The sequence below is a fragment of the Betta splendens genome, chromosome 5 (genome assembly GCF_900634795.4).
Source record: "Betta splendens chromosome 5, fBetSpl5.4, whole genome shotgun sequence".
Taxonomy (NCBI): Eukaryota; Metazoa; Chordata; class Actinopteri; order Anabantiformes; family Osphronemidae; genus Betta; species Betta splendens.
Window position 1 is genome coordinate 20,160,467 of NC_040885.2, and position 14,579 is coordinate 20,175,045.

General features: G+C 46.6%; 1 protein-coding gene across 6 annotated transcripts in view; it reads left to right on the top strand.

The window, feature by feature from the left end:
* LOC114855179 (metabotropic glutamate receptor 7) overlaps positions 1 to 14,579 on the top strand; it is a 127,165-nt gene that overhangs the window by 85,616 nt on the left and 26,970 nt on the right. For all 6 annotated transcript variants that reach the window (XR_008694803.1, XM_041070784.2, XM_029150102.3 and 3 more), the window contains exons 3-5: positions 1,320 to 1,455; positions 2,115 to 2,269; positions 11,666 to 11,803. Coding sequence is in view for 5 of the 6 variants with exons in the window: in XM_041070784.2 (XP_040926718.1) it covers positions 1,320 to 1,455; positions 2,115 to 2,269; positions 11,666 to 11,803 (429 nt within the window). In the remaining variant the exon portion in view is untranslated. The remainder of the gene's footprint in view (positions 1 to 1,319; positions 1,456 to 2,114; positions 2,270 to 11,665; positions 11,804 to 14,579) is intronic.

Here is a 14,579-nt window from a genome sequence, read left to right on the forward strand (position 1 = left end):
CATGTAGATTCCAAGTGACAATCTTTAGTGATGCCATACCTTACCTGACTGGTGTGGATTATTAGCCTTGTGTGCATGTTGGGTGACAGACTTTAGGTGTATGACTGAACTTGAGTACCTGTGTGTTCTGAGTTGTGTGTTGTGCATGCACAGTACATATACAAGTTTTGCCTGTGCAGTAGATGTAGAAGTGTGGCTGCTGTAATGCCAGACACGCATCAAAACTTACCAAAATCTTCTCTATCGATTCCAGGATGTCCGCAATGTTTTTATTATGTTTTATGAGTCAGACGGACGGTATCTTTTGTTTGCAGCCGTCTGCTTTTGTACAAGACATTCAAAGCACTTGTCTATGTTCTCTAAATCTTCTTTGGTGTTATCCAGAATGGTAAGATGATTGATTGTTTTCATAGGGTGAAGGTATATATTTACTGGCAGATAGTTTATCGAGCTGTTGTTTACTATCGGTTGTGCGCCGCCTTGTGGAATTTCTCACACAGATCTCTCAGAGCCTTGCACTCTCTCACAGCATATCGCCTCCCACTGATGCTGGCATCAGTGAGTGAATGTGAGTGTGAATGGATGAATGAGAAGTAGTGTAAAGCGCTTTGGATCCCGGAAGGGTGGTTAAAGGGCTATGTAAGTATGGACCATTTACCATTCCCCCTGTCACAGCATCTCGCCTCCTAGCACGTTTGAAGGCACCGTCACAGGTGCAGCCTGGGTAACCGGACCTCAGCATGAATATTCGCCTGTCTTGTTTAGGCTGTTTCTGAGGCTGAGCTCTGTAGTGAAGCTAGGACTTGATCCCAGCTTTGATTTGATGTTTGATGGCCGTGTTTTCAGTGCGTTTTACAGGATTTCTTCCGTTTTCAAAAGCAGTGAGGATTACAGGTATTAACAGCTTCCCCACCTCCTCATTTACTGGACACAGCAGAGACGGACTTCCCAAAGTTTTTGATCGGGAAGTTTTTATGGCACATTTTGTGGAGTCAAGGTGAGTTTAAAGCGCGTGCCACTGAGTGACATTTATTGAAGCTAGTGCTGTCTCAGCTCGGGGCTCTCAGCCTTTTTACTCCTACTTTGACGACAGTGTGGAGAAATGAAGGTGGTTTCATGAAATGTCAGGCAGCCGACAGAGGAGCTGCTCTTTCTTTTGCCGCACCATGAAAATGCTGCATTTTCCTGCTTTTACATTTCACAATTGCCTCAACTTTAACTGCTCCACAACCTTTTGGGCAAAATCCTGGTGGAACCCTTCAAAGGTTAAAGTCAGCTTGGCTGCATGTTAATGGCTCTGTCTTGTTGTTTGTCCTCAGGTGGAATCTGTATAGCTCAGTCGCTGAAGATCCCTCACGACCACAAACCGTCGGACTTTGACAAAATCATCCGTCTGCTGCTGGACACGCGCTACGCCAGAGCAGTGGTCCTGTTCGCGTCTGACGAAGACATCAGGTAAAGCGTGTGTGGGTTGTACTCACATCCTGTACACAACAGAATCCTGAACTTGTTTCCCCCAATTTTTTGGATCTTGACTAATTTTGGGCCAATGTTTCTTTGTTGATAGAGAGTAAATCAACCTTTATTAACATAACTGACCGTTTTACTGGGTGGCACGGTGGAGTTGCATGTTCTCCCTGTGTTCATGTGGGTTCTCTCCGGGTTCTCTTTGGGTTCTCTGGCTTCCTGCCACTATCCAAAATCATGGATTAGGTTCATTGGTCACTCTAGATTGCCTGTAGGTATGTGTGTGAATGGCCGTCTGTCTGTGTGTTGCCCTGCGATGGACTGGCGACCTGTCCAGGGTGTACCCCGCCTCTCACCCATAGATAGGTGGGATAGGCTCCAGAAAATTGATGGCTGGACTGTTTTACTGGTCAGTGAATCCTTTCTTTTATGAAGTAATGTTTAGCTTATACCTAGCTTAATACCTGCATATTGTATGGACAGATGTTGACAGCATCTGTCTGTGCCTTTGCTTTTCTGTGGTTCAGTGGAGAGGAATTAAAACATTGCTCTTTCTTTGCATTAGTGTCACTGCTCTGTTGTTTGTAATGACCAAAACATAGTGTTTGAAGCAAGCTTCAGGTTTAAATGTGTTGGTTTGACTGCAGGGGGATCCTTAACGCCACAAAGCGAGCCGACCAACTCGGTCACTTCCTGTGGATTGGCTCCGACAGCTGGGGAGCCAAGAACAGCCCGATCCACCAGCTGGAGGATGCGGCCGTGGGAGCCGTCACCATCCTGCCTAAGAGAGCCACCATCAGCGGTGAGTCCCTCCCTGCTGCTCTGAATCCACTCCTTTCCTCCATCCTCTCATCTCATTTTCATCCATACGGCCGCTTTGCCACAGCTCCAGCATCACCACGCCTGTGTCTGGCTGTTTTTTGAGCAGATTCTGCTTGACGATGAAGGAACTGTTCAGTTATTCTATGATGTGTCTGTTGAGCGGTGAGCCATTAATTCTTTTCTTCCTGCTGTTCAGTAGTTGAGCAGCAGACACTTACTTAGTTATTTTGTTTATTGGGCCTAAAAGCTTCTCCCTAACACCACATCCAGTTCAGGCGTGGCTGTTACACCAAGCTACCATTCACTGCTGCCACTGCAGGGTCTAGTCTTCCTCCATCCTGCCAGGCTTGTTTTAGGAAAAGTATACAAAGTGTGTGCTTGTCATACTGTATAAAGGCAAATGTCTGAACAAAGCCCCATTCTGTATCTGTTCATTGGAAAGCCTGAACCCAGGAGGAGAACAAGTTAGAAACAAATGAGAAAACAAAAAGAGAAATGAAAAAGTCAAAGAAAGTCAAAGAGACAAGAACGTGGAGAATGAGCTGCAACGGAGTGGAGGACACCTGCAGAGATGGCGCCACTTTCACCCTGTAAACTGCCTCAATGAGAAGTGAATGGATCATGCAGCAGCGATGTTCCTTCAACAGTCCGACGACACAGATGGTCAGTGTCAGGTGGACATGTAGTTCCGGGCTCTATCTCCCCTTCTTCAGTGACTTGGGCTCGGTTCTGCCTCTTTAACGTAAGGTTGGGTGCTGTGTGAAACATTTGTTCTATTAATTAAGTATTGTTGTTTACGAGGCCACGCTCTCACACTGTAAACCCAAACACTTCTGCTAACTGATAAAGAATGAGGGCTCTATACTTAAACATTGTCAAAAAGTTAACAGAACTCATAAATGTAAAGCGAAAAATTTTGCCTTTGTGCTATTTCTTATCCAACACAGTCGTCATGTGCTGATTAGGTGCAACACTGAACATTCTTACACAAACAACTAATCTCTTGTGCTGTCGTACATCAAGTCTAAACATCTGATGTTCCATTTGACTGACTAATAATTTATGATATATGTTTGTCTTTTACACCCGGACTCTGGCTCCATCCTATCTGACTCCCCACCAGACCCAAGGCTGTTAAAGCCAATGCATCTTGTCTTGGAAGCTCGGTGTTCCTTCCTTTGGATAACAAGACATGACGATGCAGGAGTGAGAAAGCAAACATTCTCACTCACAGCGAGATAAAGTGGCACAAACAGTTCCATTGCTGCAGAGAGACGTTCCACCAGAGCCAGAGAAAGGGGTTAAAAGGCAGAAGCAACGTGAGGATCGTGGGCTCTTTGCAACACACCTTCATGGTGTGTGCACTGATCTCCCCAGCTGGTTTTTGGTTTGTTGATGGTTGATGTGCACGATCAACATCCATGTTTTTGATTTGCTTTCCCCATTATTTTTATTTTCATTTATTTTTTATAATAAATCACACAAAAGACAACTCTCTCATCTGCCTCTTTATGGGAAATTTCCACCACAATAACTCATTTTTTTGAACAATTATCCTTAACTTTTTTTACTTTTAATTTTTTGATGCTCAGACATTTTACGTAAAGTAAATTTGCTTATAGTTTTTAAGTGCATGCTTTTTTTGATTGTACGTTGAGACCTGACATCATTACGTCGTAGCATTCCAGTCAGCAGCAAGGTGGCGCAGTGGGTAGCACTGCCGCCTCATAGTGAGAAGGCTCTGACCAAAAGTCAATGTACTGTAAAGTGGTGTGAATGGTTGTTGTGCCTGCTTTTCATGGTTGTCCAGTGTGTGTGTGTGTGTGTGTGTGTGTGTGTGTGTGTGTGTGTGTGTGTGTGTGTGTGTGTGTGTGTGTGTGTGTGTGTGTGTGTGTGTGCGCGCGTGCGTGTGTGTGTGCTTGTATTGAATTGAAAACTAAAAAACATATTTTCCTACCACGGTGAGGACATTTTGACAAAGTGAGGACATTTTGTCCGTGATTTGCCGTTTTGGTTCAGATTGGTTCAGGATTAGACGTCTGTCTTTTGTTGTGATAGTTACGGTAGGGGGCTAGGGAAGGCATTATGTATTAAGAAGCCTCAGCCATGATGCTTTAAACTCCTCAGTAAATATTCTTTTCATATAAATGTGTTGAATTACATTCACCTAGAAAGAACATTCATGCTTTAATGTATATTTTATCAGCTCAGTGTTCTCTGTTTCTGACTCTGGTCTGTGTGTCACACACTTTGGTTAAGGGTCTGATGTCTTTAGTTTCTGGTGGAGTGACTTCATGTGACGGTGGAACAGACCGTGAGGATCAGCTGGAAGAGCTGCTCAGCCGCTGATCACGCTAAACATCTCAACTCAAACCTTCCTTTTATACAGAGTAGCGTTAACGGATCTCATGTCTCTTCCCTCCTGCTATCGACTCCTGTGGCTGCTTCATGACCTTTTCACTTTTTACTGTCTTCTGTGCTTATACAAAGAGGCTCCTGGTGGCAGCCCCCACCTTGTGGATATACTATAAAACCTATAAAGGATAATGTGTATTTATATTCTCCCCAATAACTCAGCATTTCGAGCCACTGAGTCTGTCGCTCCTGCCTCCACTCGCTGGATTCTTTTTCACCTACTCCGAGAGTGGATGAGCCTCGTTTTGAAGGCTTCATGCTGAAGCTGTTGACACTGAATGTTACAGTTCACCTCATCAAGCCTCGGAATTAGCAGCGTACTCTGTGAACTTCTTGCTAACACGGTGTGACGCTGCATCGTCAGAGGCCTCGGGTAAAGTCTATTAATTCTGTCCCAGGAGACTTTCATCATTTGTTTTTGTGCTTTAACACGTCCGTGTGTGAAACCACTGTCCCTTCACCAGCCTCTGTTTTCCTTTTAAATTAGGATTAGTCTTATCCTAAATGAGGACATTAAATGACTTTTCCCCATTGTTTTCCTCACTCAAGCCAAAGCTAAATAAGACATTTACACACAACTGGGCTCTGTCCCTTGTTTTTCCTGGCTCTGGCCCAGCGGTGGTTCTGAGCTTTTGTTTCGCTCTGGGTTCAGATGATCGTCTTCGAGTGAAGATCCGCGGAGCCTCCAGCTGAAGAAGAGTGCTGCATGTCTGTCATCATCAGAGAAGTTCAGTGAGAGAGCAAAGCAGCCTCATCAACAGACGTGGTCATAGCTAAGATGGATGGAGGGGAGGGTTTCCTCATCATTTCAGTGAACCTGCAGACACTTGAAGACACTCGGATTATGTACCTAGCGTCTGATGCGTGACCCGGCGGACCGGGGAGCCAGGCCTCCCTCAGGCTCGTATGAGGACACGCTCATTTCGGCTCCTTTGGTTTCTCAGTCGGCCGTGGGTGGGAATGTTTCACTGAATCCTTTATCAGCCTCCCGCTGAGAGGAGGCATCTTCCAGGTGCTACAGATCCTGCTGTTCTCCTGCTCCACAGTGGTAAAAATAAACTGATAAAACATCCTCGAGTGAAGAAACATTTCATTTTACAGATGCCACTAAAGCCCCTTAAAACATGCATCTGTGAAATGTGGCAGCATCTGCAGCTACACGGCTCCCACTGGCGCCTGCTGTGATACCTTTGTGTGCTTTCCCATCACTTCACAGGTGCACACACGCAGCTCGTACCCTGAGAGATGAATCACATTCCCTGCAGCTCCAAACGCTGGTGAACACAGAGCGCAGCACCTGTGGAGTCATCTCCCAACCTTTAACCTTGTAAGGCTTCAGCTTTCATGGATTGTTTCTTCGTTTGGAGGACGCTTCAAAAGTGATGGAATAATGTAGATGAAGACGGAAACAGAAGTGGCTGAGGTGGAATTTAAACAGGCTTGTATACATGTGTGTATATACTGAGTACACAGGTTAAAGCAGCTGATCCAGCATTTTCCATGGTCGGCACCGCGTTGACTCCAAGCAGCAGCTGTCTCAGACATGAAGAGTTACTGAGCAGCTCTGTGTCTCAGGTACGTCCCTGTGGGCGTCTGAATCCATGTTTGTGCTCTGAGCCGCATTAATCTCTGAGCTCTGACTCTGTGACTGTTGCTTATCTTTGCTTCTGTCTTTCCTGCCTCGGCCTATTTCCCCCAGTTTGCTCCTCACCGACTCCTTTCCATTCAGTTCTGCTACTCCCTGCTGTAAAAACACGGCTCCTCCCAGTAATTAGCTTCCATTATCTGCAGCATTTTGATCCCAGAAGGACAGACTTTAGAGACGCACAAGTTGAATTATGATGGATCGATTGCTGCAGTGTGCTGTAATTAGCAACTTGTTACACAAGCTGGGACTTTGTTTGTGTAGCACATTCATTCCTGATGCTGAGCTCCACTGGACCACCCGCTTCGGATGTTATCAGCCAAAATGAATAGGCTGATCAGAACTTAACAGCGCATTCGTATGGTCCAGTAGGGGCCTGCTCTCCCTACTCGCGAACAGCTAACAGCTAGCTAAATTGCTATGTTAAGCAGCTTTAGAGGTTATTGTGGTTAGGGTTAGGGCTGGATAACGGGTGGGGGGTTCAGGTTACAGTTAGCTAACACAATACAGCTAGCTACCTGCTAAGTAATGCTCGCTAATAAATTAAAATTTAAAAACTTCGATCCTCCCGTCTGAACAACAACCGCTCAACAGCGCCCCTACTGACTCTGCTGGTTAAATCATCCGAGCCGTGATCAACCTTACGGATCAATGACAGCAGCCTACTGCACCTATTCACCGCTGCCAGCAGGTAGATGGGCACCTACCGGCTCATACGTATGGGCTGATAACCACTGATAATGACCATTGAATGGCGTGATAACGTCCGAAGCCGCTCACTGGACCGCACCGGCCTGAGCCCAGGCCATCAGCCTTGGCTGGGACCAGTACATGCTGGGAAATAATGACACACTCTGGGCATACTTTGACTTGGGTGGAGACCTGCAACATAGAATAGAATAGAATAGAATAGAATAGAATAGAATAGAATAGAATAGAATAGAATAGAATAGAATAGAATAGAACTTTATTTCTCACTGTATACGTACAGGTTCACCCAGCAACAGTTCACAATGAAGAAAGCCCTGTATAAAATCTAGAATGAATAAAAAGAAAATACCCACATCTCCATACGCAGTTGGAAGACACACAATTTGTGAGGTCTAGGCTCAGCCTGAGGTCGGCGATGTGAATGCACAGTGAAATGAAACAAACAGTAAAATTTCCACACGGCTGAATGAGCTATTGAAATTGCACATATATTGCACATCTGAATGAGGTAGTGACTTAATGTTTGTTTGCAGCTGGAGTGGCCCAGGGGAAGAAGCTGTGTTAGTCCAGTGGTGTGGGATTTTATTTACCTGAGACGCCGTCCTGACGGCAGCAGGTCACGGAGCTCGTGAACACAGTGTGAGGGGTCTCTTGTGATGGCCTTGACTCTGCTTTGACACCAGAACCTGGCTAAGTTGTCTAGGGAGGACAACCCATGATTTTTTGGGGCTGTGTTTATTGCACTCTATACAGCTTTTTTGTCCTACAGTGGAACCTGTATACTGTACCACACTCCCAGGCAGGACGTCCACAGAAGCATGGTAGAAACTCAGTGGTAGCTTCTTTTCCAGGTTGTTTTTCCTGGGGATCTGCAGGAAGTGCAGGCGCTGCTGAGCTTTCGTTACTATAGCCTTGATGTTTGTTCATGTTTCCTGAAGTCCATGATCGGTTCTTTAGTTTTATGGACATTCAGTGACAGATTGTTCTGTGAGCACCAGACAGGCAGGTTCTCTACCTCAGCCCTGTACGCTGTCTCCTCCCCTCTAGAGATGAGGCCACACATCATCCGCAGACTTTACGATGGCGTTTGTTGCGTGTGATGGTGTGCAGTCAAAGTTGTACAGAGCAATTAGCAGGGGCTCAGGACACAGCCCTGAGGAGAACCAGTGCTGAGTGTAGGAGTGGAGGAGAGGTTGGGGCCAAGTCTGACAGACTGTGTTTGTCAGAAGGTATTTAATCCAGGTGCAGGTAAGGGGGTGGTGACCTGTAGATTAAAGTTCGGTGACTACTGTGTCTGGGATGATGGTGTTAAATGAAGAACTGTAGTCCATGAAGAGCATCTTCACATAGTTCTGTTTGTTCTCCTGGTGACTCAGTGCTCTGTGGAGTGTGATGGCCACGGCTTCCTCTGTGGATCGGTTTGCTCTGTAGGCAAACTGGAGCTGATCTAAAGAGGGCGGGAGGCAGTCTGTGATGTGCTGTGAGGCTAGTCTCTTAAAAGCCTTCATGATGACGATGCATGCTAGCTCTATGGGTCAGTCAGGTTGGTTATGTTTGGTTTTTGGGGTTGGGGATGACGGTGGCAGCCTTCAGGCATTGAGGAACGATCGCATGTGTCAGGGACTGATTAAACAGCTCAGTGAGTATCCCTGCCAGCTTTTACCACTGCACCGGGGATGCCTTCAGGCCCTGCAGCTTTCCTGGGATTCACTGCTCTCACAGTGTTCTCACTTCATGCACCTGTATAGAGAAAGGTGCATCTCATGATGCAGTGTGTTCCTGGTGGTCTCAAAGCACGTGAAGACGTTGTTTAACTCGTCTGCCAGAGTTCTGCTGCTGTGTGTGTGTTTGTTGGGCCATGACCTGTGTAGTTGGTCGGTGCCTGTATGCCCCTCCACATCTGCTGTTGAGTTGCTGTCCATGAAGTTGCCCTCTACCTTCCTCCCATATGTCTCCTTGGCGTGTTGGATGCCCCCTCTCAGGTTAGCTCTAGCAGTGCTGTACAGTGAGGTGTAGCTCAGTGAGGTGGAGCACGGCTTGGGAAGCCCTGCTTCTGGCACCAGATGTGTCCATGAGTCAGACACGTCACACTAGCCCATTGCTCCCCCAGGGCTAGACATCAGGTATCTGAGATTCCAGTTCGACCTGCTCAGTGTTTGTAACGTGACCAGATATGTAAGGAGTGATCGGCGGCGTAAATGAGGTGATTATAGCTAAACATGTGTTGTTTGCAGGTGTCGGCAGAAAAGACCAAAGCTTTCTGATCAAAGATCACAGTTGATTTTCACCATGTTGTGGTTGATGGACCAGACTGTGGTGGAACGTCTTGGCAAAGGCTGACACTGATACAGTATGACGCTGAGAAGCTCCTTGGCGGTGTTAACAGGACCATAGGCTCCATCCACATGTGGTGAAGCAGCCCTTCAGCCCCACACCTTTGCTTCAGCTTGAGGCAGAGAAGCTGCTGCACACACTCTAAACCACATCACACCATGGCTGCCTTCCTTGTGTGCATATATCAGAACCTCTCAGCTGAGATTCTGTTCACATTCATTATTCATGGTCTTCACAAACAGCAGCCTTTAAATAGATGCTGTCCCTCTGCAGCCAGAGAACGCAGCCGGATGTTTGTCAGTCAGTATCTGGAGACGGCCCCGTCACCGTCGTTCCACTTTCAGCATCTGTCAACCTACAGAAACAGACGGAGCAGTGACATCATCTAGCTACATAAAGGGTTTATATCAGTAAAGCGGGTAACACTGGTTCAGACTAACGACTGAGTCACTGTGTTTTTACCCGTGAACCATCAAACAGATGTGGTTTCATTCTCTGTGATCATTTTAAACCACTGACCTTTGTGGGAGTGTTTTCTCTTCCTTCAGTGACTGAGGTCAGTAAATGATGACACATTAAACAAGGTTCATTCAGTTCAGCATCATTTCAGCTCCGCTTGCTGTTCATTTTTGTTTTCATGGACGATGGACATTAATCATCGTTGCTTCATCGTTGCAGGTTGTTAGTCAGTGTAACAGCAACATTTGAATGTGCATCATGGCTCAGACTGGCACTAACAAACCAGGTCAACGCCATGACCTGCTTCACATGCCAGCGCCTGTGATAACCTGACCCCAGACTGACCCCAGATCAGCTTCCAACTATATGTGGGTTGGTTTGTGTGCACTGGTTCAGACAAAAAGAACCAGAACTTACTGGTGGACAATGATGTGACCACTGAGGCTCAAAGGCACTTTCTGTGATAGATCCAGCATTTTGATGATGTGTTGTGCCTAGTTTCCGGTCTTATTTTGGTATTTCCTGTCTTGTTTCCTGTCTGCCCTAGTTCTTGTTTACTCATTTAGTCATGTGTACCACTTTTGGGTCTGTTCTGTTCTGCTTAGTTCCAGCCTGTTCATCCAGTCATGTGATTTCACCACCTCCATTCCATGAGTCAATAGTTGGTTACTTATACTCCTGCACGTTTCCTGTGTCAACTCTCCACTAGTCACTTCAGTAAGTCCTTCTGTGTATCAGTTCTGCATCTCATTTTTTGACCCTGCCTTGCTTGCTCCCTGTCTGTTGTTATCTTGGACTCTGCCTGGTTATTGAACCTTGCCTGGAGATTGGCCGCCTTGCCTAATCCCTGTCTGTATCGTTGCCTACTTTTATGCCACTCTGTGTACTGACCTCTGCCTGTCTGACCAAGAGCCTGCATTAAACACAAACACACAAATGGTATCTGCGTACTGTTCATTTGGGTCCCTCACCTTGATTCCTGACAACTTCCTGAGTCCCACTGTGATGGACTCTCTACTCTCTCAAACGAACGCCTGTCCAGTGGCTCAAGGAGCTTCATGAAGAGAACGACCTCATGTGATGATGCAGCTCCTCAGACGAATCTGACTGGTGCAGCAATGCTGTTTGGAAATGAGCCGTCCTTTGAGCCTCACAGTTTACTTGTCCTCTTACCCACAGTGCATCTCCCCTCTTTAGGCAACTGATATCTCTTGAGCCTCAGGCTGTTTTACATTTGCTGTTTCATGTGATCTTGACGTTCAGTTATGTCCTGATGGTTTTAGTGCATCAACCTGCTGATGCAAAGTCTCACAAAGTCTGTCTTATTAAATGTTTAAATTCAAATGAAGCCTTCGGGTCTATTCACCAATTCAATGATCATCTGGCTGATAATTACCCACCTTTGACCTGTTTCTTGTTTTCATTTCAGTTTCTTTTAGATCATGATGATCTTTTACTGGCATTTCAAACCTACACACGTCCTTCTCGTCTCTAAGATTTGTGCATAGGTTCCATCTTTTGAGCTATTTCTGGTGATCACAGCTCGGTTTCTATTCAACCCTCAGGAATCGGCGTCTTTGTCATGCATTTAATTTGGGTGTAGAAGGTTGGTTGTTGCTTTGGCAGGTCTGAGCAGTGATGCACACAGGGAAGGGTTTAGCGTCGGAGTTGTACTGTAGCTGTTGTAGTTACTGAATATTTTAACCATCTTCTTTTCACAGAATTCATATCGTGCAGGTAAAGAGCTGCTGTTGACTTCAGAGCTTCCATGATCTGGAACCTAATGAACCTTCCTTGGCTGTTATGTTTCAGGGTTTGACGCCTACTTCACGTCACGGACGCTAGAGAACAATCGCAGGAACGTGTGGTTTGCAGAGTACTGGGAGGAGAACTTCAACTGCAAACTGATGAGCTCCTCTAAGAAAGAGGAGAGCAGTAGAAAGTGCACAGGTTAGTGTGTGTGTTGTGTGAAGCACATTCCAGTTCGAGAGCAGCTTGGACGCATGTGAGCATCGGACCATCTGTGGTCAGTGATGACAGACTGACGGTCCGACGCCGTCACATGGAGCAGAGCTCTGCAGCAGCTGGTGCTCTCTAATGTGAGCAGTGTTGGGCTCGTTCCAGTTCCTACAAGTTTCCTATGTTGCTCACAGTATTTATTACACTGAATAAATCCAGAACTAATGAAAGAACTGATGTGACACACTGACGTCTTGCACACTCTTGCTCTTTTCCCACCGATGCTGTTTAGAAAGTTTGACCTCATTTGCAATTGTAAACAGACTCGTTCATCTGTCTGGTGCTTGATCAATAATGCATCGCAATTAGAGCCCAGTATGAGTGTGTGAACAGAACCTGAGCACTAATGAACCTGTTCTATTACCAGTATTGATTGAAGCCACAAAGAACTTATCTTGTCTCACATCTTGTCGTTGTGTTTCTGTTGAACATTTATACACACCTTTCAAATCGATGTACATCAGCATTGCTCCATTTGTCCTTTGCTCCCTCACTCACTGGCATCTACACCCTCCAGTGTCAGTGTCAAAGCTGCAGCAGCTTGTGAAAACAACCTCATGGTTGTGGCTGTGACCAAACCAGTAGTTCACTGGCCATGGGCACTTACTGGGTCAGGCAGCGGCACCAGCAACAACTTCAACAGAGCAAAAGGAAAGTTGTGATTGTTGAACAGAAAACAGGTTTAATCTGTCCTGCGACATGATTTTGTAAAGTATAAAAATGAGTTGCAAATTTTCAATAAAATAAACTCCAAACTTTCAATTGTGTAGCAGTTGTGTTAAGCAAGCAAACTGTTTATACCGGGAAAAAGCAAGTAGTTCAAGCAGCAGCCAGTCTGGATGAGCTACAGTACCTTGCTTTTCCTACTATACTTATTACGGCTTCTACTTTTACAGTAATTATGTGCCTTGGCACCGTCTTTGCCCCAAGATGTCAGAAAGAAAAGTGCATGGAGTGTCCCAAGAAAAATGGACCTCGTCCAATTTATTCACGGAAGTGAATGGGAAAGTTCACAGCATGTTGCAGTGCTAAAGAATTTAACCTTCGTCACCGATATGTGAGTCTTCATGCCGACAAATACTTTCAAGGAGAGTGGAGAAGACAGAAGGTGAATGAACTGATGGCGTCTGTGTTTAGTCACGTCCGTGACGCTGCAGTGAAAGCTAGCTACCTCATTGCTAATGAAACGCAGTGGCTTCAAAACCATTTAGTGAGGGTGAATTTGTAAAAACATGCGTGAAGACGGGCATTGTGTGCCAACATCAGCCTGACAAGAAACCCACTTATAGACAGGATTCCACGAACATTACAGATGTTGCACAACTGGTCATTTTCATCCGCGGAGTCGATGACACACTGATCGTCACCGAAGAGTTTGTGGAGTTGGTGCAAATGACGGATCAGCAGCTTATATTTCCACTGCACTCGTGGGCTCGTGGACATGGTGGGAGTGGACTGGTCCCACGCTGGCAGTATGGACACAGATGCTGCGCCCTCATCTAAGGTGTCACGCTGTTATGACAGCAGACGTTCCTTCATGTTGAAGCAACTCGCCGGTGGTGACGCAGCTCCCTTCCCCTGTGTACGCGACCCAACATGTGGCAGACGTGAAGCCGCTCAAAGGTAAAATAGCGGGACTGTTACAGGAGTTTGAGCAACGCTTTCAGGTTTTTGGTGAACTGGAGAAAGACCATTTACCGTGAATCCATCTAATCTACCCGTCAGCATCCAACTTGAAATAAGAGACTTGCAGCGTGACTCTGATTTTGTCATGATTCATGTTACGTGTCACATCCTGTTTTATTTTGTTAACTTCCTGTCACGCTCCGGTTCTCATCATCCACACCTGTTGCTAATTAGTAATCAGCACCTGTACTTAACCTCCACCTCTCACCCACACCAGTCGCCAGATTGTTAGTTCATGTACTCTTTCCAGCATTCTATTGTAGCCATTCGTGTTTTGACCGTGACCGCCTCGACCTTTGATTCTTGCCTGAACCCTGTTGATCCCGCAACCTGTGAAAGACCTGTGCCTGATAATCTGACCGTGAGTTTTTGCCTGATCCTTGTCTGTACTGTCGCCAAGTCTGCTCGTGTACCGAACCCTGCCTGGACCTTGATTCTGAGATTGCCTGCTCCTTTGTATATTGCCTACTGGAACGTACTGTGTTTGACCTGGACTGCCTGACTCTGATTCACCGAATAAACCTGCACTTAATCACATCTGTGTTTCTGCGCCGTGCATGTGGGTCCGACACCTGCCCAAGCCTGACAGAACAATCTGGCCAGAAATGGACTCCGCCGGTGCAGAGAACCTCCGTGCTCAGCTCATGGCTCAGGAGCAGCGCGCAGCAGAGCAGGAGGAGAAAACCAACGCCGCTCTCCAGAGATTGGCCGAGTGTGTGTTGCGACAGGAGACGGCGATGGCAGGATTAACTGAGGCAATGAATCGCCTGACCCAGAGCTCGACGGGAGAGACGAGACCGACCCCGAGCGCCACTGCCGCGGCAGCGCCCCTGGCAGCAGCGGTTCCCATGGCCGTCGCTCCAGACGCCAGGCTAGGCGCCCCGCTACGGTTCTCTGGTGAGTCAGGAGACTGTCGAGCATTTCTCACACAGTGTGAGATTCATTTTGAACTGCATTCACCCGCGTTCCCCTCGGAGCGCGCTCGGGTGGCATACGCTATTTCGCACCTGACGGGGGACGC